At 67.8% G+C, this 20,043-nt stretch overlaps 3 protein-coding genes across 4 annotated transcripts in view; all 3 read left to right on the forward strand.

The window, feature by feature from the left end:
* Positions 1-857, forward strand: part of RUSF1 (RUS family member 1) — a gene marked incomplete at both ends in the record, with an annotated part of 4,552 nt that extends 3,695 nt beyond the window's left edge. The window contains one exon of the mRNA XM_082012316.1: positions 846-857. Within this exon, the coding sequence (XP_081868442.1) occupies positions 846-857 (12 nt within the window). The remainder of the gene's footprint in view (positions 1-845) is intronic.
* A 1,054-nt stretch (positions 858-1,911) lies between these two features.
* ALDOA (aldolase, fructose-bisphosphate A) lies at positions 1,912-6,857 on the forward strand (the record flags this gene model as incomplete). The annotated part of the gene is made up of 8 exons (XM_082012339.1): positions 1,912-2,023; positions 3,501-3,712; positions 4,351-4,405; positions 4,617-4,777; positions 5,218-5,301; positions 5,373-5,547; positions 6,270-6,469; positions 6,762-6,857. 8 exons carry the CDS (start codon positions 1,912-1,914, stop codon positions 6,855-6,857), a joined length of 1,095 nt encoding a protein of 364 aa, XP_081868465.1.
* Positions 6,858-8,533: 1,676 nt separating this feature from the next.
* Positions 8,534-16,058, forward strand: PPP4C (protein phosphatase 4 catalytic subunit; the record flags this gene model as incomplete). 2 transcript variants are annotated; one of them, XM_082012311.1, is made up of 8 exons in its annotated part: positions 8,534-8,631; positions 8,746-8,797; positions 9,203-9,253; positions 9,809-9,910; positions 13,071-13,244; positions 14,256-14,382; positions 15,084-15,273; positions 15,929-16,058. In XM_082012311.1, the coding sequence occupies 8 exons, from the start codon at positions 8,534-8,536 to the stop codon at positions 16,056-16,058; spliced, it is 924 nt and encodes a 307-aa protein (XP_081868437.1). The 2 variants fall into 2 exon arrangements, with proteins under 2 accessions (XP_081868437.1, XP_081868438.1); XM_082012312.1 differs by lacking the exon at positions 9,809-9,910.
* Between the last annotated feature and the right edge of the window lie 3,985 nt (positions 16,059-20,043).

Raw genomic sequence — 20,043 nt, forward strand, 5'->3', positions numbered from 1 at the left:
CCCCAAAACCCCACGGGGACCCCCCCCCCGGACACGTTACCTCCCCACGCCCCCCCCCCCCGCACCCCAAAACTCCCAACACCCCAAAACCCGCCGGGCCCCCCCGCACCCCTCCTGCACCCCACTATCCCTGGTGTACCCCAACTCCCCCCCGACACCCCCCAGAGCGCCGCGCACCTCTCGCGGCACCCCAAAACCCTCCTGGGATCCCTCGACCCCCCGCTCCCGGGAAACACACACACCTCTCTCCCGCCCCCCCCCCCCCCGGGGCACCCCAAAACTGGGGTGGGCCCCACCGTGACTCAGCGCGCCGTCGCCCCTTTAAGGCCCCGCCCCGCGGTGGGGGCGCTGACGTCAACGGCCCCGCCCCGCCCCGCGCGCCCCGCCGCTCCCCGCGACCAGGTCGGGGGGGGGGAAGGGGGGGGGGGGGGCCGGCGGGGTTTGGGGTGAAAAGGGGCGGCCTCGGGGGGCGGGTTGCGAGAGCAGGAGGAAGCTTTTGGGGTAAAACCGAGAGGTTTTTGAGGTAAAAGAGGCAGAATTTGGGCTCTTGCGGGTGATTTGGGGTGAAAGGGGCGGCTTTGGGGGCGGGGGGGGGGAAATTCTGAGGTGAAAAGATCAGATTTTCGGGCGAAAAGGGCAGATTCTGGGGTGCGGGGGCAGGTTTGGGGGGCTGGGGCGGATTTTTGGGGTGAAAACGGCGGATTTGAGGGCCTAGGGGTGGATTTGGGGGTCAAAGGGGCAGATTTTGAGGTGAAAGGGACAGGTTTGAGGTGAAAAAGGCAGATTTTGGGGCGTGGGATGAGGTTTGGGGGTAAAAGGGGGGAAATTTGGGGATCTTGCGGCAGACTTCGGGCTGAAAAAGGCAGATTTGGGGGTGAAAAGGGCAGATTTTGGGTGGAAATGGCAGATTTTGGAGTGTGGGGGCAGATTTGGGGGTCTGGGACGAGATTTGGGGGCAAAGGCAGGTTCTGGGGTAAAAGGGGTAGCTTTGGGGCATGGGGGAAATTTTGGGGTGAAAGAAGCAGATTTTGGTGTCCTGGGGCAGGTTTGAGGTAAAAGAGGCAGAATTTGGGGGTGGGGGGAGACTTGAGGGTGAAAAAAGGCCGATTCTGGGGTGTGGGAACATAATTCTGGGTGAAAGGGGCAGATTTGGGGATGAAAAAGGCGGATCTGGGGGCAAAAGGGGCAGATTTTGGGCGTGGGGAGAAATCTTGGGGTGAAAAGGGGCCGATTTGGGATAAAAAAGGGCAGATTTTGGTGCCCGGAGGGAGATTTTGGGAGTGAAAGGGGCAGATTTTGGGGGTGAAAAAGGCGGGTTTGGGGTGAAAAGGGCAGATTGGGGGGTCTGGAGGGAGGTTTTGGGGTGGAAGGGTGCAGATTTAGAGGGAAAAGGGCCGATTTAGAACAAAAAAGGCAGATTTTGGCGCCTGGAGGGAGATTGTGCGAGCGAAGGGCGCAGGTTTTGGGGTGAAGGGTGCAGACTTTGGGGTGAAAAGTGCCGATTAGGGGGGACGCACGTGGCGGGGGGAGGACACCCACGACGGACCCTTCCCACACTCCTGGGTTCCTTTTTCCGCCCTTGAAACGCCCTTGGGGCTCCCCTGGGAGGGGCAGCCGTGCGCCGGGGCCCTCCCCGGGTGCCGGGACCCTCCCCGGGCGCCGGGGCCCTCTCTTTGCCCTCTGCCCCCTCCCCGGGGCCCCTCCATGTCCCCCTCGCCCCCCCCCCCCCCCCCATTTCCTTGGGGTTCCCCCTGGTGTCATCCCCCCCCCCCCGAACTCCTGGGTCCCGCCCCCTCCCCGCTCTGGGGCAGCCATGGGGTCGGGTGGGGCCGTCACGTCGTCGCGAGGTGCGGTTGATGTCACTGCGGTCGGCTTGCTGATGTCACTGCTGATGTCGCCACAGCCGCCGCGATGTCCCCGCCGGTGGCAGCGCTGAGCCCGGAGCAGAAGCAGGAGTTGGCGGCCATTGCCCAGCGCATCGTCGCCCCTGGCAAGGGTATCCTGGCCGCCGATGAGTCCACCGGTGAGCGACTGGGAGGGCACTGGGGGGCACTGGGAGGGACTGGGAGGAGATTTGGGGCACTGGGAACTACTAGGAGGGCACTGGGAGAGTACTGGGAGGGTATTGGGAGGGATTGGGAGGAGATTTGGGGCACTGGGAGGGGACTGGGGGGCACTGGGGGAGTACTGGGAGGGTGTTGGGAGGGATTGGGAGGAGATTTGGGGCACTGGGAGGGGACTGGGGGGCACTGGGGGAGTACTGGGAGGGTGTTGGGAGGGATTGGGAGGAGATTGGGGGCACTGGGAGGGGACTGGGGGGCACTGGGAGAGTACTGGGAGGGTATTGGGAGGGATTGGGAGGAGATTGGGGGCACTGGGAGGGGACTGGGGGGCACTGGGAGAGTACTGGGAGGGTATTGGGAGGGATTGGGAGGAGATTGGGGGCACTGGGAGGGGACTGGGGGGCACTGGGAGAGTACTGGGAGGGTATTGGGAGGGATTGGGAGGAGATTGGGGGCACTGGGAGGGGACTGGGGGGCACTGGGAGAGTACTGGGAGGGTATTGGGAGGAACTGGGAGGAGATTTGGGACACTGGAAACTACTGGGAGGGGACTGGGGGGCACTGGGAAGGGATTGGGGGGTGCACTGGGGGCACTGGGAGAGTACTGGGAAGGACTGGGAGGAGATTGGGGGGCACTGGGAAGGCACTGGGAGGCACTGGGAACTACTAGGAGGGGATTAGGAAGCACTGGGAGGGCTCGGGGAGTGTACTGGGACTGGGAGGGGGCGGAGGGGCACTGGGACACACTGGGAGGAGATCAGGAGGGCACTGGAGCAACTAGGAGGGCACTGGGTGCAATTGGGGGAGCACTGGGAGGCACTGGGAACTACTGAGATGGCACTGGGGCACACTGGGAGGGCACTGGGGGGAACTGGGAGCTACAGGGAGGCATTACCACAGCACTGCGAAATACTGGGACTCACTGGGGTAATGCCAGGAGAGCACTGGGAGGGCACTGGGAGCTACTGGGATCCACTATGAGGGCACTCAGTGTTACTGGGAGCTGCTGGGGCAGCACTGGAAGCTACTGGGTGCTGCTGCGGGACCAGTGGGGGTTACTAGGCCATATTGGGATGAACTGGTTTGTACTGGGATGGCTTGCAGTTAGCTTGGGGAAACAGCTGAGAACATCAAGGTGGCTCCAGGGCGGGTCCTGAGAGCTCCTGGGGCTGCACTGGGAGCTGCTGGGAGGCACTGGGGCAGCACCGGGAGGCCAGCTGAGGTTACTGGGCCGAACTGGGAGTGACTGGTTTATACTGGGACGGCCGCAGGCAGCCTTGCCAAGAGTGTGAGCACCTCGGGGTGGCACCGGAGGGACTCCGAGAGCTCCTGGGGCTGCACTGGGAGCTGCTCGAGGCACTGGGGGCAGCACCGGGAGGCCAGTTGAGGTTACTGGGCCGAACTGGGAGTGACTGGTTTATACTGGGACGGCCACAGGCAGCATCGCCAAGCGACTGAGCTCGGTGGGGGCGGAGAACACGGAGGAGAACCGGCGCTGGTACCGGCAGCTGCTCTTCACCGCCGACAGCCGGGTGGACGCCTGCATCGGCGGCGTCATCCTCTTCCACGAGACCCTCTACCAGAAGGCGGACGATGGGCGCCCCTTCCCCCAGGTCATCCGCAGCAAGGGCGCCCTCGTGGGCATCAAGGTGGGGACGCCCTTGGGACGTCGGGGGACACCGCGGGGACGTTGGGGGACGTGGGGGGGAGGCGGGGGCGTTGGGTGCTCCTTGAGCCAGGTCAACCACGTCAAAGGTGGCTTCATCAAGAGCCCTTGTTAGCAATGAGGTGGGGACGCCTTGGGGACACCATGGGGACATCGGGGGGACACGAGGGCGTTGGGTGCTCCTTGAGCCAGGTCAACCACGTCAAAGGTGGCTTCATCAGGAGCTCGTGTTGGCAATGAGATGGGGACGCCTTGGGGACACCATGGGGACATCGGGGGCCTTGGGGTTGTTGGGGGGACGCGGGGGCGTTGGGTGCTCCTTGAGCCAGGTCAACACATCGAGAGGGGTTTGTTGGCATCAAGGTGGGGACACGGGGACCCTGAGGGGGACGTGGGGACATGGAGGACATTGTCCCCTTGAGGGGGACATGGGGATGTTGGAGCGACAGGAGGACGTTGGAGGGACATGGGGACACCGAGGTGCCCCAGGGGACACCTGGGTGACACGCGGGCTTTGGGGACGCAAGTGAGGACGGGGAGGGGGACGTGGGGACAGGATGAGGGCCAGGCCAGCACCCTGGTGGCCTCAGTGACCCTGGTGACCCTGTCCCCGTCCCCCAGGTGGACAAGGGGGTCGTGCCCCTGGCTGGCACCAACGGCGAGACCACAACCCAGGGTGAGTGACAGCCGTGTCCCCAAAGGTGGCTCCAGCCGCGTCCCCATCCCTGAGGCCATCCCTGATGCCACCATGGTGTCCCAATCCCCCATGCCAACACGGTGTCCCCATCCCTCATGGTGCCCCCACGCCCCCCTGGTGTCCCCGTCCCTGATTTCATCTCCACGGCCCACTGGTGTCCCCGTCCCTGATGTCCCCACGGTGTCCCCAGGGCTGGACGGGCTGATGGAGCGCTGCGCCCAGTACAAGAAGGACGGGGCCGACTTCGCCAAGTGGCGCTGCGTCCTCAAGATCTCCGAGCACACGCCCACGCGCCTGGCCGTGATGGAGAACGCCAACGTCCTCGCCCGCTATGCCAGCATCTGCCAGCAGGTCCCCGTCCCCTCCCCGCCACCCTCCCTGTCCCCAGCCCCGTCCCCGTGTCACCCCCGGGTGCTCTACGGTGGCTGGCGGCCTCCAGGCTGCAGGGTGACACCACAAGGTGGCACCTAGACGTGGTGTGGTGACACCTCTGTGTTCTTGGGACACCCCGCTGTGTCCCCACCCCATCTCCATGTCACCTCGGGGCACCCTATGGTGGTTGGTGGCCTCCGAGCTGCGGGGTGACACCTAGGTGTGGCGTGGTGGGACATGGAGATGGTATGGTAGTACCCAGCCGTGGTGTGGTGGCAATTCCATGCCCTTGGGTCACCTCAGTGTCTCCCTACCTGTCCTCGTGTCACCTCCCTGTCCCCAACCCCATCCCCATGTCCCCTCCCGGTCACCGTGGGGTGTCCCCGTCCCCAACGTCCCCCGCCCGTGTCCTCCCCCAGAACGGCATCGTCCCCATCGTGGAGCCCGAGATCCTCCCAGATGGCGACCACGACCTGAAGCACTGCCAGTACGTGACGGAGAAGGTGGGTGATGTCCCCAGCGCGTCCCCAGCGTGTCCCCACGGATGTCCCCACTGACGTCCCTGTGTCCCCAGGTGCTGGCAGCCGTCTACAAGGCGCTGAGCGACCACCACGTCTACCTGGAGGGGACGCTGCTGAAGCCCAACATGGTGACACCGGGCCACGCCTGCACCAAGAAGTACAGCCCCGAGGAGATCGCCATGGCCACCGTCACCGCCCTGCGCCGCACCGTGCCCCCCGCCGTCCCCGGTCGGTGCCACCTGCTCCCCGGCCACATCCCCATGGTGTCCTCATCCCCACGGCCACATCTTCATCCCCCTGGCCACATCCCCATGGTGTCCCCATCCCCATAGCCATGTCACTGTCCCCACGGCCACATCCCCATGGTATCCTCATCCCCATGGCCACGTCCTCATCCCCATGTCTATGTCCCCATGGTGTCCCCATCCCCATAGCCATGTCGCTGTCCCCATGGCCACGTCCCCACGGTGTCCCCATAGCCATGTCACTGTCCCCATGGCCACATCCCCATGGTGTCCTCATCCCCACGGCCACATCCCTCGTCCCCATGGTGTCCCCATCCCCATAACCATGTCGCTGTCCCCATAGCCACATACCCAGGGTGTCCCCATCCCCATGGCCACGTCCCCATGGTGTCCCCATGGCCATGTCCCCATCCTCATAGCTACGTCCCCATGGTGTCCCCATCCCCATAGCCATGTCCCCATCCCCACAGCCAAACCCTTACGGTGTCCCCATCCCCAAAGCCATGTCACTGTCCCCATGGCCACGTCCCCACGGTGTCCTCATCCCCATAGCCACATCCCCAGGGTGTCCCCATCCCCGTGGCCGTGTCCCCATGGCGTTCCCACAGACGCATCCCCATGGCCGTGTCCCCATGACGTCCCCATCCCCGTGGCCGCGTCCCCGTCCCCGGGGGTGGCCTCCTGACGGCGTCCCCACGCCCCCAGGCATCACCTTCCTGTCCGGAGGCCAGAGCGAGGAGGAGGCGTCCCTCAACCTCAACGCCATCAACCGCTGTCCCCTGGCGCGGCCCTGGGCCTTGACCTTCTCCTACGGGCGGGCGCTGCAGGCCTCGGCGCTGCGGGCCTGGGCCGGCAAGAAGGACAACACCAAGGCGGCCCAGGAGGAGTACGTCAAGAGGGCCCTGGTAGGTCGCCGTCCCCCCGGGGCCGCGGCGGGCGGGGACGGGGGTCAAGGCCAAGGTGGCCGCGGGGAGGAGGACACCCAGGAGGGGCCGCCGGGGCACGGCGAGGGCGCGGGGGGGAGGGCGCGGGGCTGGTCCTGATGGGCGCCCCCAGGGTCGGGGGGCGGGGGGGAGCGGGGAGGGGGCCGGGCTGTGCGGGGCGACGGGCCCGTCCCGGGGAGGCGGCACCGGCGCGGGGGGCTCGCCCCCGTGTGCCCCCCGCGCCCCGGTCACCGCGTGTCCGCTCTGTCCCCAGGCCAACTCGCTGGCCTGCCAGGGCAAGTACGCCCCCAGCGGCCCGGCGGGCGCGGCCGCCAGCGAGTCCCTCTTCGTCTCCAACCACGCCTACTGACGACACGTCACCGCGCGTCAGCACGTCACCGCACGCCGAGACACGCCCCCGCTGACTCCTTGTTCCCGCCCCCTCCCCCCTTTTTCCCGCCGCGGCGCGACAATAAAAATGGCGGCGGCCTGAGCCGAGGGGACCCGGCGTGTGGGGCGGGGCCGGGGCGGGGCCGGGGCGGGGCCGGGGCGGGGCCGGGGCCCAGGCGGGCGGTGGAGACACTCTGGGCCGCCCTTCTCCCGCGCGTCACTTCCTGCCGGCAGCTGCGTATCCGCTTCCGGCGGGGGCCGGCCCGGAAGTGACGCGCAGCGGCGGCGGCGGCGGGTCGCGGCCGGTGGGTCCGGGGGGGTTCTGTGGGGCCGGAAGGGTGATTGGGGGGCTGGGGGTCTCTTGGGGGTGGAGGGGGCGGTTGTGGGGAAGCGATGTGGGGCTGGGAGAGCTTTTGAGGGTGTATGGGGTGGTTGTGGGGCAGCTGTGTAGGACCGGGGGGGCTGGGGTGGTTATGGGGCAGCGATGTGGGGCTGGGAGAGCTTTTGGGGGTGTATGGGGTGGTTGTGGGGCAGCTGTGTAGGACCGGGGGGGCTGGGGCAGCTATGTGGGGCTGGGAGGCCTTTTGAGGGTGTATGGGGTGGTTGTGGGGCAGCTGTGTAGGACCGGGGGGCTGGGGTGGTTATGGGGCAGCGATGTGGGGCTGGGAGGGCTTTTGAGGGTGTATGGGGTGGTTGTGGGGCAGCTGTGTAGGACCGGGGGGGCTGGGGTGGTTATGGGGCAGCGATGTGGGGCTGGGAGGGCTTTTGAGGGTGTATGGGGTGGTTGTGGGGCAGCTGTGTAGGACCGGGGGGGCTGGGGTGGTTATGGGGCAGCTATGTGGGGCTGGGAGGGCTTTTGAGGGTGTATGGGGTGGTTGTGGGGCAGCTGTGTAGGACCGGGGGGGCTGGGGTGGTTATGGGGCAGTGATGTGGGGCTGGGAGGGCTTTTGTGGGTGGAGGAAGTGGTTATGGGCAGACGGGGGGGGTGTGTGGGGCTAGGAGGGGCTGGGGGGCATCTCTCGGGGGTGTTGGGGACAATTTGGGGGGCTGGGCCTACTTATGGAGCTGTGGGGTAGTTATGGAGGCACTGAGGAGGTTGGGGGTCGGGGGGGCAGTTGTGGGGCGAGGGAGGAGCGTTGCATTGTGGGAGGCACTTGGGGGTTTGGGGAGAGCTATAGGGGCAGGTACGGGACAGTTGGGGAGTCTGTGGGGCAATGAGCTGTCCTCATGGGGCAGTTGTAGGGGAGTTGTGGGGCAGCTAAGACCCCATGGGGCAGTGAGGGGTTCCCCTGGGGTAGTTATGGGGCAGCCAGAGAAGCTGCAACCCCCACGGGGTGGTTGTTGGGCAGCTAAAGACCCCCATGGTGTTGTTGTGGACCCCCGTAGGGCAGTTGTGGGGCACTTAAAGACCCCCGTGGGGTTGTTCAGGATCCCCGTGGGGCAGTTTCAAGGGCACGTGGGGACCCTATAGGGCACGTGGGGACCCTATAGGGCACGTAGGGACCTTGTGGAGCCTTTAACCCCCCTACCCCCAGGGACGATTATCCCCCCAGCCCAGCCCCATGGAAACCCACCCACTTCCTATGGGGCAGGGAGGGTCCTGGGGGGCTCCTGCCCCCCGGGGGGGGCTGATTGCTGTGGGTTTGCCCCCCAGCCATGGGGGAGCTGAGCGACCTGGACCGGCAGATCGAGCAGCTGCGGCGCTGCGAGCTGATCAAGGAGAGCGAGGTCAAGGCCCTCTGTGCCAAGGCCCGGTAATTAACCCCCCCCCGGGGGGTAATTAACACCCTGGGGGGTAATTAACACCCTGCAGAGCTAATTAGCTTGGCTCTGGGGGTAAATAATTGCTCCCCCTCTTTTGTTCCCAGGGAGATCTTGGTGGAGGAGAGCAACGTCCAGCGCGTCGACTCCCCCGTCACCGTGAGTTGGGGGCGGGTATGGGGGGCTGGGGGGCAGATGTGGGGGTCTAGGGCGTGGATATGTGAACAGGTATGGGGGGTGGATATGGGGGAGGCTGGGGGGTGGGTATGGGACCTATGGGGCAGATTTGGGGGGCTAGGGAGCAGATGGGGTGGGGGGGCATATGGGTGCAAGTGTGGGGTTGGGGAGATTTAGGGGGTGCATGGGGGGGTTGGGAGGGGTCTAGGGGGTGGATATGGGGGGCTGGGGAGCAGATACGGGGGGTAGAGCGATATTGGGGGCTGGAGATGGGGGGGCTGTGGGGGGCAGATACGGGAAGTTGGGGGAAGTTATGGGGTTTTGGGGGGCACTGGGGGGTCCCAGGGGGCACGTGAGGGGCTCTGACCCCCAGCTCTTCCCCCCCAGGTGTGTGGGGACATCCACGGGCAGTTCTACGACCTCAAGGAGCTCTTCAGGGTGAGCTGCCCCCTCAGACCTCTGGCTGCCCCCCAAGTGCTTCCTGACAGGCCCCCCAACCCCTAAGTGCTCTCCTGGATTCTTAAGTGCCCCCCAACCACCCCGCGTGCCCCCTAACTGCTCCTAAAGTGTGCCCCCCACCCCTTAAGCACCCCCCGACCACCCCCTGCCCCCTAACCACTTCCCCAACTGCCTCGCTGTGCCCCCCAACTGCCCTGTGCCCCCTTCCTGCCTCACAACTGCCCCATGTCTCCTTGCTGCCCTCCAAGTGCCCCCTGTGTCCCCTCAATAGCCCCCTAAGTAACCCCCAACTGCTTCTTTGTGCCCCTTTATTGCCCCCCAACTGCCTCCGTGCTCCCTTATTGCACCCCAACCCCTCTCCTGTCCCCTAACCACCCCCTATGTGCCCCCTGTGCCCCCTCAGTGTCCCCGGCCACCTCTTCATGTCTCCTTATTGCCCTATGTGCCCCCCCACTGCCCCACAACTCCCCCTCCCTTCCCCCTAAGTGCCCCTTGTTCCCCCCACTCACCCCCTAAGCACTCCCTGCCCCCCAGGTTGGGGGGGACGTCCCCGAGACCAACTACCTCTTCATGGGGGACTTTGTGGATCGGGGCTTCTACAGCGTCGAGACCTTCCTGCTGCTGCTGGCCCTCAAGGTGGGGCCCGCGCGTCTGGGGGGCCCCAGGCCTCCGGGCTGCCCCATGGCGGGGACCCACACGTCCCAGGGGGGACCCCAGGCCTCCGGGCTCCCCATGGCGGGGACCCACACGTCCCAGGGGGGATCCCAGGCCTCCGGGCTCCCCATGGCGGGGACCCACACGTCCCAGGGGGGATCCCAGGCCTCCGGGCTCCCCATGGCGGGGACCCACACGTCCCAGGGGGGACCCCAGGCCTCCGGGCTGCCCCATGGGGGGGACCCACACGTCCCAGGGGGGACCCCAGGCCTCCGGGCTGCCCCATGACAGGGACCCACACGTCCCAGGGGGGACCCCACGCCTCCGGGCTCCCCATGGGGGGGACCCACACGTCCCAGGGGGGATCCCAGGCCTCCGGGCTCCCCATGGGGGGGACCCACACGTCCCAGGGGGGACCCCAGGCCTCCGGGCTGCCCCATGGGGGGGACCCACACATCCCAGGGGGGACCCCAGGCCTCCGGGCTGCCCCATGGGGGGGACCCACACGTCCCAGGGGGGACCCCAGGCCTCCGGGCTCCCCATGGGGGGGACCCACACGTCCCAGGGGGGATCCCAGGCCTCCGGGCTGCCCCATGGGGGGGACCCACACGTCCCAGGGGGGACCCCAGGCCTCCGGGCTCCCCATGGCGGGGACCCACACGTCCCAGGGGGGATCCCAGGCCTCCGGGCTCCCCATGGCGGGGACCCACACGTCCCAGGGGGGATCCCAGGCCTCCGGGTTGCCCCATGACAGGGACCCACACATCCCAGGGGGGACCCCAGGCCTCCGGGCTCCCCATGGCGGGGACCCACACATCCCAGGGGGGCCCCAGGCCTCCGGGCTCCCCATGGGGGGGGACCCACACGTCCCAGGGGGGACCCCAGGCCTCCGGGCTCCCCATGGCGGGGACCCACACGTCCCAGGGGGGACCCCAGGCCTCCGGGCTGCCCCATGGGGGGGACCCACACGTCCCGGGGGGATCCCAGGCCTCCGGGCTGCCCCATGGCGGGGACCCACACGTCCCAGGGGGGACCCCAGGCCTCCGGGCTCCCCATGGGGGGGACCCACACGTCCCAGGGGGGACCCCAGGCCTCCGGGCTCCCCATGACGGGGACCCACACGTCCCAGGGGGGACCCCAGGCCTCCGGGCTCCCCATGGCGGGGACCCACACGTCCCAGGGGGGACCCCAGGCCTCCGGGCTCCCCATGGCGGGGACCCACACGTCCCAGGGGGGATCCCAGGCCTCTGGGTTGCCCCATGACGGGGACCCACACGTCCCAGGGGGGATCCCAGGCCTCCGGGCTCCCCATGGCGGGGACCCACACGTCCCAGGGGGGACCCCAGGCCTCCGGGCTCCCCATGGCGGGGACCCACACATCCCAGGGGGGACCCCAGGCCTCCGGGCTCCCCATGGGGGGGACCCACACGTCCCAGGGGGGACCCCAGGCCTCCGGGCTGCCCCATGGGGGGGACCCACACGTCCCAGGGGGGACCCCAGGCCTCCGGGCTCCCCATGGGGGGGACCCACACGTCCCAGGGGGGATTCCAGGCCTCCGGGCTCCCCATGGGGGGGACCCACACGTCCCAGGGGGGACCCCAGGCCTCCGGGCTCCCCATGGGGGGGGACCCACACGTCCCAGGGGGGACCCCAGGCCTCCGGGTTCCCCATGGGGGGGACCCACACGTCCCAGGGGGGACCCCAGGCCTCCGGGCTGCCCCATGGGGGGGACCCACACGTCCCAGGGGGGATCCCAGGCCTCTGGGTTGCCCCATGACAGGGACCCACACGTCCCAGGGGGGACCCCAGGCCTCCGGGCTCCCCATGGCGGGGACCCACACGTCCCAGGGGGGACCCCAGGCCTCCGGGCTGCCCCATGGGGGGGACCCACACGTCCCAGGGGGGACCCCAGGCCTCCGGGCTCCCCATGGGGGGGGACCCACACGTCCCGGGGGGATCCCAGGCCTCCGGGCTGCCCCATGGGGGGGACCCACACGTCCCAGGGGGGACCCCAGGCCTCCGGGCTGCCCCATGGGGGGGACCCACACGTCCCAGGGGGGACCCCAGGCCTCCGGGCTCCCCATGGCGGGGACCCACACGTCCCAGGGGGGACCCCAGGCCTCCGGGCTCCCCATGGCGGGGACCCACACGTCCCAGGGGGGACCCCAGGCCTCCGGGCTGCCCCATGGCGGGGACCCACACGTCCCAGGGGGGACCCCAGGCCTCCGGGCTGCCCATGGCGGGGACCCACACGTCCCAGGGGGGACCCCAGGCCTCCGGGCTCCCCATGGGGGGGACCCACACGTCCCAGGGGGGATCCCAGGCCTCCGGGCTGCCCCATGACAGGGACCCACACGTCCCAGGGGGGACCCCAGGCCTCCGGGCTCCCCATGGCGGGGACCCACACGTCCCAGGGGGGACCCCAGGCCTCCGGGCTCCCCATGGCGGGGACCCACACGTCCCAGGGGGGACCCCAGGCCTCCGGGCTCCCCATGGCGGGGACCCACACGTCCCAGGGGGGACCCCAGGCCTCCGGGCTCCCCATGGCGGGGACCCACACGTCCCAGGGGGGACCCCAGGTCTCCGGGCTCCCCATGGGGGGGACCCACACGTCCCGGGGGGATCCCAGGCCTCCGGGCTGCCCCATGGCGGGGACCCACACGTCCAGGGGGGATCCCAGGCCTCCGGGCTCCCCATGGCGGGGACCCACACGTCCCAGGGGGGACCCCAGGCCTCCGGGCTGCCCCATGGGGGGGACCCACACGTCCCAGGGGGGATCCCAGGCCTCCGGGCTCCCCATGGGGGGGACCCACACGTCCCAGGGGGGACCCCAGGCCTCCGGGCTGCCCCATGGGGGGGACCCACACGTCCCAGGGGGGATCCCAGGCCTCCGGGCTCCCCATGGCGGGGACCCACACGTCCCAGGGGGGATCCCAGGCCTCCGGGCTGCCCCATGGGGGGGACCCACACGTCCCAGGGGGGACCCCAGGCCTCCGGGCTCCCCATGGGGGGGACCCACACGTCCCAGGGGGGACCCCAGGCCTCCGGGCTGCCCCATGGGGGGGACCCACACGTCCCAGGGGGGACCCCAGGCCTCCGGGCTGCCCCATGGGGGGGACCCAGGTCTCCGGCCTTGCGGCAGGTCCGTTACCCCGACCGCATCACGCTGATCCGGGGGAACCACGAGAGCCGGCAGATCACCCAAGTCTACGGCTTCTACGACGAGTGCCTGCGCAAGTACGGCTCCGTCACCGTCTGGCGCTACTGCACCGAGATCTTCGACTACCTCAGCCTCTCCGCCATCATCGACGGCAAGGTGGGCGCCCGCGCGGAGGGCGGGCGCGGGTGGGAGGGGGCGGCGGGGGCCGCGCGCGGCGGGGCCGCGCCGGCAGGTTGGCGCTCTGCGGCTTCGATGGCGCCGTGGAACGCTCCGTGAGCGCGCCGGCATACCTAAGCGCACGCTAAGGACACGCTGAGGGGGTGGAAGGTCTGGTTGAGGGGGGCCGCACCGGCAGCTTTGTGCCGCCGTGGATGGCACGATGAGCACGCTGGGACACGCTACGCACGTGTTAACGTCATGCTAAGCACATGGGAGCGTGTTGGGGAAACTGCTGGGCTGGCCGGGCCGGCATCTTTGCTCTTTTCAGCATCTTTGTCATGGGTGGTACCGTGAGCATGCCGGAGATGTTGGGACATGCTAATGACACGTTAGAACAGGCCAAAGACACGCTAAGCACACGGTGTGTCGGAAGGTCTGTTTGGGAAGAGCTGTGCTGGCAGCTTTGCTTTTTTCAGCATTATTGCCATCGTGGGTGGCGACGAGCATGCTGGGATACCTGAAGACATACTAAGCACATGCTAAGGGCATGCTAGGACACACTAAGGTCACACCAAGCACCCACAAGGGTGTGGGGAGGCCCCTGGGGCCACATGTTGGGGGGTTGCACTAACAGCTTTGTGCAGTGCAGCATCTTTGCAATGATGAGTCTATTGGGACATGCTAAGCACATGTTAGAACATGTTAGCAACATGCTAGGACATGCTAAGCACATATGGGGTCGTAGAAAGGTCTTTGTGGGGTTGTACTGACAGGTTTGTGGTTGTGTTGCCATTGTGGATAGCAGGGTAAGAGTGTTGGGTCATGCTTAGCACATGCTTAGCACATGCTTAGCATATGCAGCGGTGCAGGATGAGCTTTGGGGCTGCGTTTGGGGAAGGGGCTGTGTGGGGGCTGTTCCCCCCTCGGGGTCCCTCCATCTTCACTGGGGCAGGGGGACACGCTGTCACACATGCCCCACACATGCTAAGCACACATGTGTCCCCCCAGATCTTCTGTGTGCACGGAGGCCTCTCGCCCTCCATCCAGACGCTGGACCAGATCCGCACCATCGACCGCAAGCAGGAGGTGCCCCACGACGGCCCCATGTGTGACCTCCTCTGGTCTGACCCCGAGGGTAGGTCCCGCACACGCGTGTCAGCCTGTGTTGGTGCATGTCCCGCCCTGCCCACCAGGGCGGGGTGGGGGTGAGGCCAGCCGCCACTGTGTCGCGTCCTGTGTCATGCCTCCGATGCCATCGGGGTGACCCTGTCACCTGGGGTGATAGGTGTGACACGCATGTACATTGCATGTTGTCATGTAGAGGTTGCCGGGCTGCGTCATGTGGTTCTGGGTGACGCATACGCAATTCCCTCAGCCACACTGGGCTGGTTCATGTGACACACGTGTGGCCTCAAAGCCCCGTTGGGCTATGACACGCAGACACGTGTAATGTGCATCTAGATCGTGTCTGCACATGCACACCCAACCTGGCCTATGTGGCTCTGTGTGACACGTGTGACACCATTGGGGTGGTCCACGGGACGTGTGTGGACATGTGTATCTTGGTCATGTGTCCCCTGCAGCCACCCTGCGCTGATCCACGTGGTTCTGTGTGATGCACGCGTGACGTCACTGCCACGCTGGGTTGTTCTATGTGATGTGTGTGGACCCATGTGACGTGTGTGTCATGTATCCCCACGTACAGCCCCCACCCTGGCTCATGTGGCTCAGTGTGACACACATGACACCCACACACACCGCCCAGCCCCACATGGGAACGCCCGCCCTATCCACGTGTGTCCTCTCCCCTGTGACACGCATGTGGCATGTCGGCAGACACGACGGGCTGGGGCGTGTCCCCGCGGGGGGCCGGGTACCTGTTCGGCAGCGACGTGGTGGCCCAGTTCAACGCATCCAACGACATCGACATGATCTGCCGGGCCCACCAGCTCGTCATGGAGGGCTACAAGTGGCACTTCAACGAGACCGTCCTCACCGTCTGGTCCGCCCCCAACTACTGCTACAGGTCAGCCACATGCCAAGCACACGCTAAGAACATGCTAAGGGGATGTGTGGCGGGGGGGTGGGGAGGGCATGGTGGAGGGCTGTTGGTGGCACTGGAACAGGACCTTTCTGCTCGTCTGGTTGGTCTGAAGTTGATGGTGGGCGTCTTGACATGCTAAGTACATGTTAAGAACATGTGGGAGGGGGTGGGGGGACAGGGGGTGGGGGGATGCTCATGGGTGCCAAGTGACGCCTGAAGGAGACCGTCTTTGTCATTGGATTGGCCCCTGAGTGCTGCAACAGGTGAGTCCCAACATGCTAAGAACATGCTAAGCACACGCTGAGATGTGTTGTGATGTATGGTAGCGTGATATGGTGGGGGGAGACAGGAGAGGGCTGCTGGTGACATCGGAACAGGAGCATGCTCCTCGTCCGGCTGCTGTAGGATTGATGGTAGGGGTCTCAACATGCTAAGCACACACCGAGGACACAGCACGCTGCGGGACAGTGACATGCTAAGCACGTGCTAGCAACATGCTAAGGACATGTGACAAGAGGACACGGGGTGGGGGCACCTCAGGAGCGCTTTGACTTCTTGTCATGGGGTCAGCCACGGACTGCTGCTCTGGGCGTGTCACCATGCTAAGCACACGCTAAGCACACGTTCCGCCCCGCAGGTGCGGGAACGTGGCGGCCATCTTGGAGCTGGACGAGCACCTGCAGAAGGAGTTCATCATCTTTGAGGCGGCGCCGCAGGAGACACGGGGGATCCCCTCCAAGAAGCCGGTGGCTGACTACTTCCTGTGACACGCCCCCGGCCCCGCCTGTGTCCCCAACGCGTCACCCGCCTCCCCTGGCGCCACCCCGGGGCCTCCGTGTCACCGGGAGACGAGGGGTGTCCCCTCCACCATGGCCACTGCTGGTGGCATCTAGGGAGGCTTGGGGACATTGTTCCTTGTCACCGCCGTGTCACCTGTGTCCTCTGGAGTCACCTAGAGCCACCTCGGGGTCCCCTCCAAGGTGGCCATGGGTGGTGGCATTGAGGGAGGCTTGGGGCCCTTGTCCTGTTCTGTGTCCCCTCCTGGGTCACCACGGTGTCACCCGTGTCCCCTGGGGTCACCTAGAGCCACCCCCTGCCCCCCGAAGTGGCCTTGTCATCTCCTGTCCCCCCGGGTCGCCCACCCTTGGGGCCACTCTGGTCCCCTTCATGACCCTTGGGGCCACTGTGACCCCTGGGGACCCCCCCCACCGCCCTTGGGGACCCCCACACCCCCTCCCCACATGTGTGTTGGGGTGAAAATGGGGATTTTTTTTCAATGCCGATTTTGCTCCTTTTAGATAAAAAAACATCAAAAACGCCCCAAAGTGTCATAAAAGGGGGGAGGGAGGGGGGCTATGGGGGGCTGTGGGAGGTATAGGGGACACAGAGGGGATGGAGGGCTATGGGGGGTGGGAACATAGGGGAGATGGGGGGCTATAGGGGACGCGTGGGGCTGTGAGGGCACATATAGGTCCATAAGGCCTCTCCCTCCCCCCACCATCCCTGTGTCCCTGCTGTCCCTGTGGGTGATGGACCGGAGGCTGCTTGAGGGCCCCACCCCTTAACGCACAGGCCCCGCCTCCCTGCAGCCACGCCCTGACCTGGGGGAGGAGCTGCAGGGGCACATGGCTGAGGTAGATGCCTCCCCATGAGCCTTGGGGGCCAGAGACAAAAGGGCTGCCTTCCCATGAGCCCCTGGGGCTGACCCAACATGGCTGCTCTTCCCATCAGCCCCTCTGGTCTACCTAACAAGGCCACATTCCATCATGCCCCTGAGCCAACCGGACACAACCGCCCTCCCATCAGAACCTGGGGTTAATCCAACATGGCCACCTTCGCATGAGCCCCCAGGGCTGACCCAACATGGCTGCCCTCCCATGATCCTGTGGGTCTGACCAAACATGGCTGCCCTCCCATGGCTGCCTGGGGCTGGACCAACATGTCTACTGCCCCATCATGCCTCCCCCTCCATGTGGCCCAACATGGCTGCCCTTCCATCACCCGCTGGGGCTGACCCAGCATGGCTGCCCTCCCATGATCCCCCAGGGCTGACCCAACATGGCTGCCATCCAATGAGCCCCTGCGGCTAAGCCATCATGGCTGCCCTCCCATCAACCCCCTGGTGTGACCCAACATGGCCGCCCTCCCATCAGACCCTGGGACTGACCCAACATGGCCGCCCTCCCATGATCCTACGGGGCTGACCCAACATGGCCGCCGTCCCATAATCCCCCGGGGCCGACCCAACATGGCCGACATCCTCTTCGGAGCCTCTTCGCCGCCACGTGCCCGGGCCGTGACGTCACTCGGGGGCGGGGCCACCAGCACGCACCGCCTCCCCCGCCAAAGGGGGCGTGTCCAGGCGCCACGCACCGCCCGCCGCCATCTTGCCCCCTCCTCCCGCCTCTCGCTCGCCCGCCCCGCTCTCGCGAGACCCCGGCGCGCGCTTCGGCTGGGGGGGGGGGGGGGGAGTGGGGGTGGGTGTCAGAGGTAGGCGGGAGCGGGAAATCTCGCGAGAGCTCTGCAGCCGGGTTGGGCGAGCTCTCGCGAGATTTCCCCCGCCAGGCCCCGCCCCTTCGGCCGGCAGCGCGCGCGGCGGCGGCCGCCGCCATTTTGCCGCTGGCTCCGGCGCGGCGGACTCCATTTCCCGTGAGCCCCCCGGCGGCGGCGGGGGGGAGCGGGCGGGGGGGGCGGCGGGGCGAGGAGGAGGAGGAGGAAGGAGGAGGGGGGAGACGGCGGCGGGGCCGGGGGGGGGGGGGGGGCGGCGGCCATTTTGCGGCGGCGGATGGCGGCGGCTCCGCGGCGGGGCTGAGGCCGGCGGAGGCGGAGCGGGAGGCGCCTCCCCGGGTCCCTCCGCCCGCCCCCTCCCCCCCGCCCCGGTGAGGTGCCGGGGCTGCGGCGGGAACGGCCGGGAGCGATCGGTAACGGGAGCGCGGCGCCCCCCCCTCCTCCCCGGGAAAGGGCGGGAAGGGGGGGAGGGGCGGCGTGGGGAGAGGGGCCGGGGGGAGGGGTCGGTGTGGGGCGAGGGAGCCCGCTGTGGGGCGGGAGACCTGGTGTGGGGCGAGAGATCCCCATGTGGGGCACCCACAGGGTCTCGGTGTGGGGTGAGGGCCCCGCATGTGGGGCACCCCAAGGGTGTCGCTGTGGGTCTTGGCGTCCTCGGTGTGGGGTGAGGGTCGCGGTCTTGGGGCACCCCGAGGGTGTTGGTGTGGGGCTTGGGACCCGGGTCGGGGGCGAGGGGTGCCCGGTGTGGGGAGAGGGGCCCACTGTGGGACCCTCATGTGGGGCGCCCTGAGGATCTTGCTGTGGGGTGAGAGTCAGCACCGTGGGGCTCCCGAGGGTCTTTGAATAGGGTGAGGGACCCCCGTGTGGGGCACCCGGAGGGACCCTGACGTGGGGCACCCCAAGGGCGTTGCTGTGGGGTGAGGGACCACCACGTGAGGCTTGGGGACCCTGTTGTGGGGCTAGGGAGCCGGTGTGGGGTGAGGGGTCCCAATGTGGGGCAGGGAACCCCAGTGTGGGGTGAGGGACCCCCACATGGGGCACCCAGAGGGTCTCGCTCTGGGCTGAGGGACCCCCACACAGAGCACCCATAGGATTCTGCTGTGGGGCACCCTGAGGGTCCTGCCATGGGGCAGGGGACCCTCGAAGTGGGGCACATCTCTGGCACAGGTCAAAGTTCAAAGGGCACCTGGGGTCAGGGATGGGGGCCAGCGTGCCCCCCCCCCCCCCCATCTAGGGCCATTCTGGGGAGGGCAGCACCCATGGGCGGGGGTCACCCACCCGCCCCCCTCTCCCCCAGGAGCGCCCTCCCCCGCGCCACCGACACCGTGGAAGTGGAGTGTGAGGAGGAGGAGGAGGGCCCCGCGCACACAGGTTGGGGCGGCAGCACCCACGGGTGCTGGGGGGGCTGAGTGGCGGGGGCCACGTGTGGGGCAGCACCCAGGGGTGCCCCCCACCCTCACCCCCCTCCGCTCTCCAGGCGGCTCGGCGGAGCGCAGGCTGGGCCGCCCGGGCGCCCAGGAGCTGGACGAGGGCTCGGCCCGGCGGCCGCCGGCGCAGGATGAGGCCCCCCCTTCCCAGCATGCCCTGGGGCAGGAGGGCGGCCCCGGGGCCCCCCCCTGCCCCCCGCCCCGCCCCCACCCGCCGCTGCACCCCCAGGTGAGGGTATGGGGGAGGGGGGCCCTGTACTCCCTAAGTGCCCCCCCCCGGCTGCTGTGGTTCCTCAAAGTGACCCCCCCCCCCCCAGCCTGCACCCTCAAAGTGACCCCCCTGACATCCATGGCCCCCCTTAAAGTGACCCCCCAGTCTCTGCACCCCCAAAGTGACCCCCCCAGTCTCTGCACCCCCAAAGTGACCCCCGGTCTCTGCACACCTAAACAGCCTCGATCCCTCTCACACCCCCAAGCCTCGCCCTCACCCCCTGCAGCCCCCCCCAACTCACCCCCACCCCCTTATAGCCCCCCCAGGAGTCCCACAGAGCCCCCCAAGACTTACTTCCACCCCCCCAGAGACCCCCCAAATGCACCCGTGTCCTGCCAACTCCCCCCAGACACCTCCAAGACTCACCCCCACCCCCCAGAGCACCCCGCAAACCCACCCCACAGTGCCCCCAAACCCCTCTGCACCCCTGTAGCCCCCCCAAAACGTCATCTGCGACCCCGGTTCCCCCCAGTCAGCCGCTGTGCGCCCCCAAAACCCGATCTTCCCTCACGTCCCCCGCCGTGTGCCCCCCAGCTCCCCCCAGCCAGA

This window comes from Phaethon aethereus, assembly GCF_964289735.1.
Source record: "Phaethon aethereus genome assembly, chromosome: 35".
NCBI classification, from domain to species: domain Eukaryota; kingdom Metazoa; phylum Chordata; class Aves; order Phaethontiformes; family Phaethontidae; genus Phaethon; species Phaethon aethereus.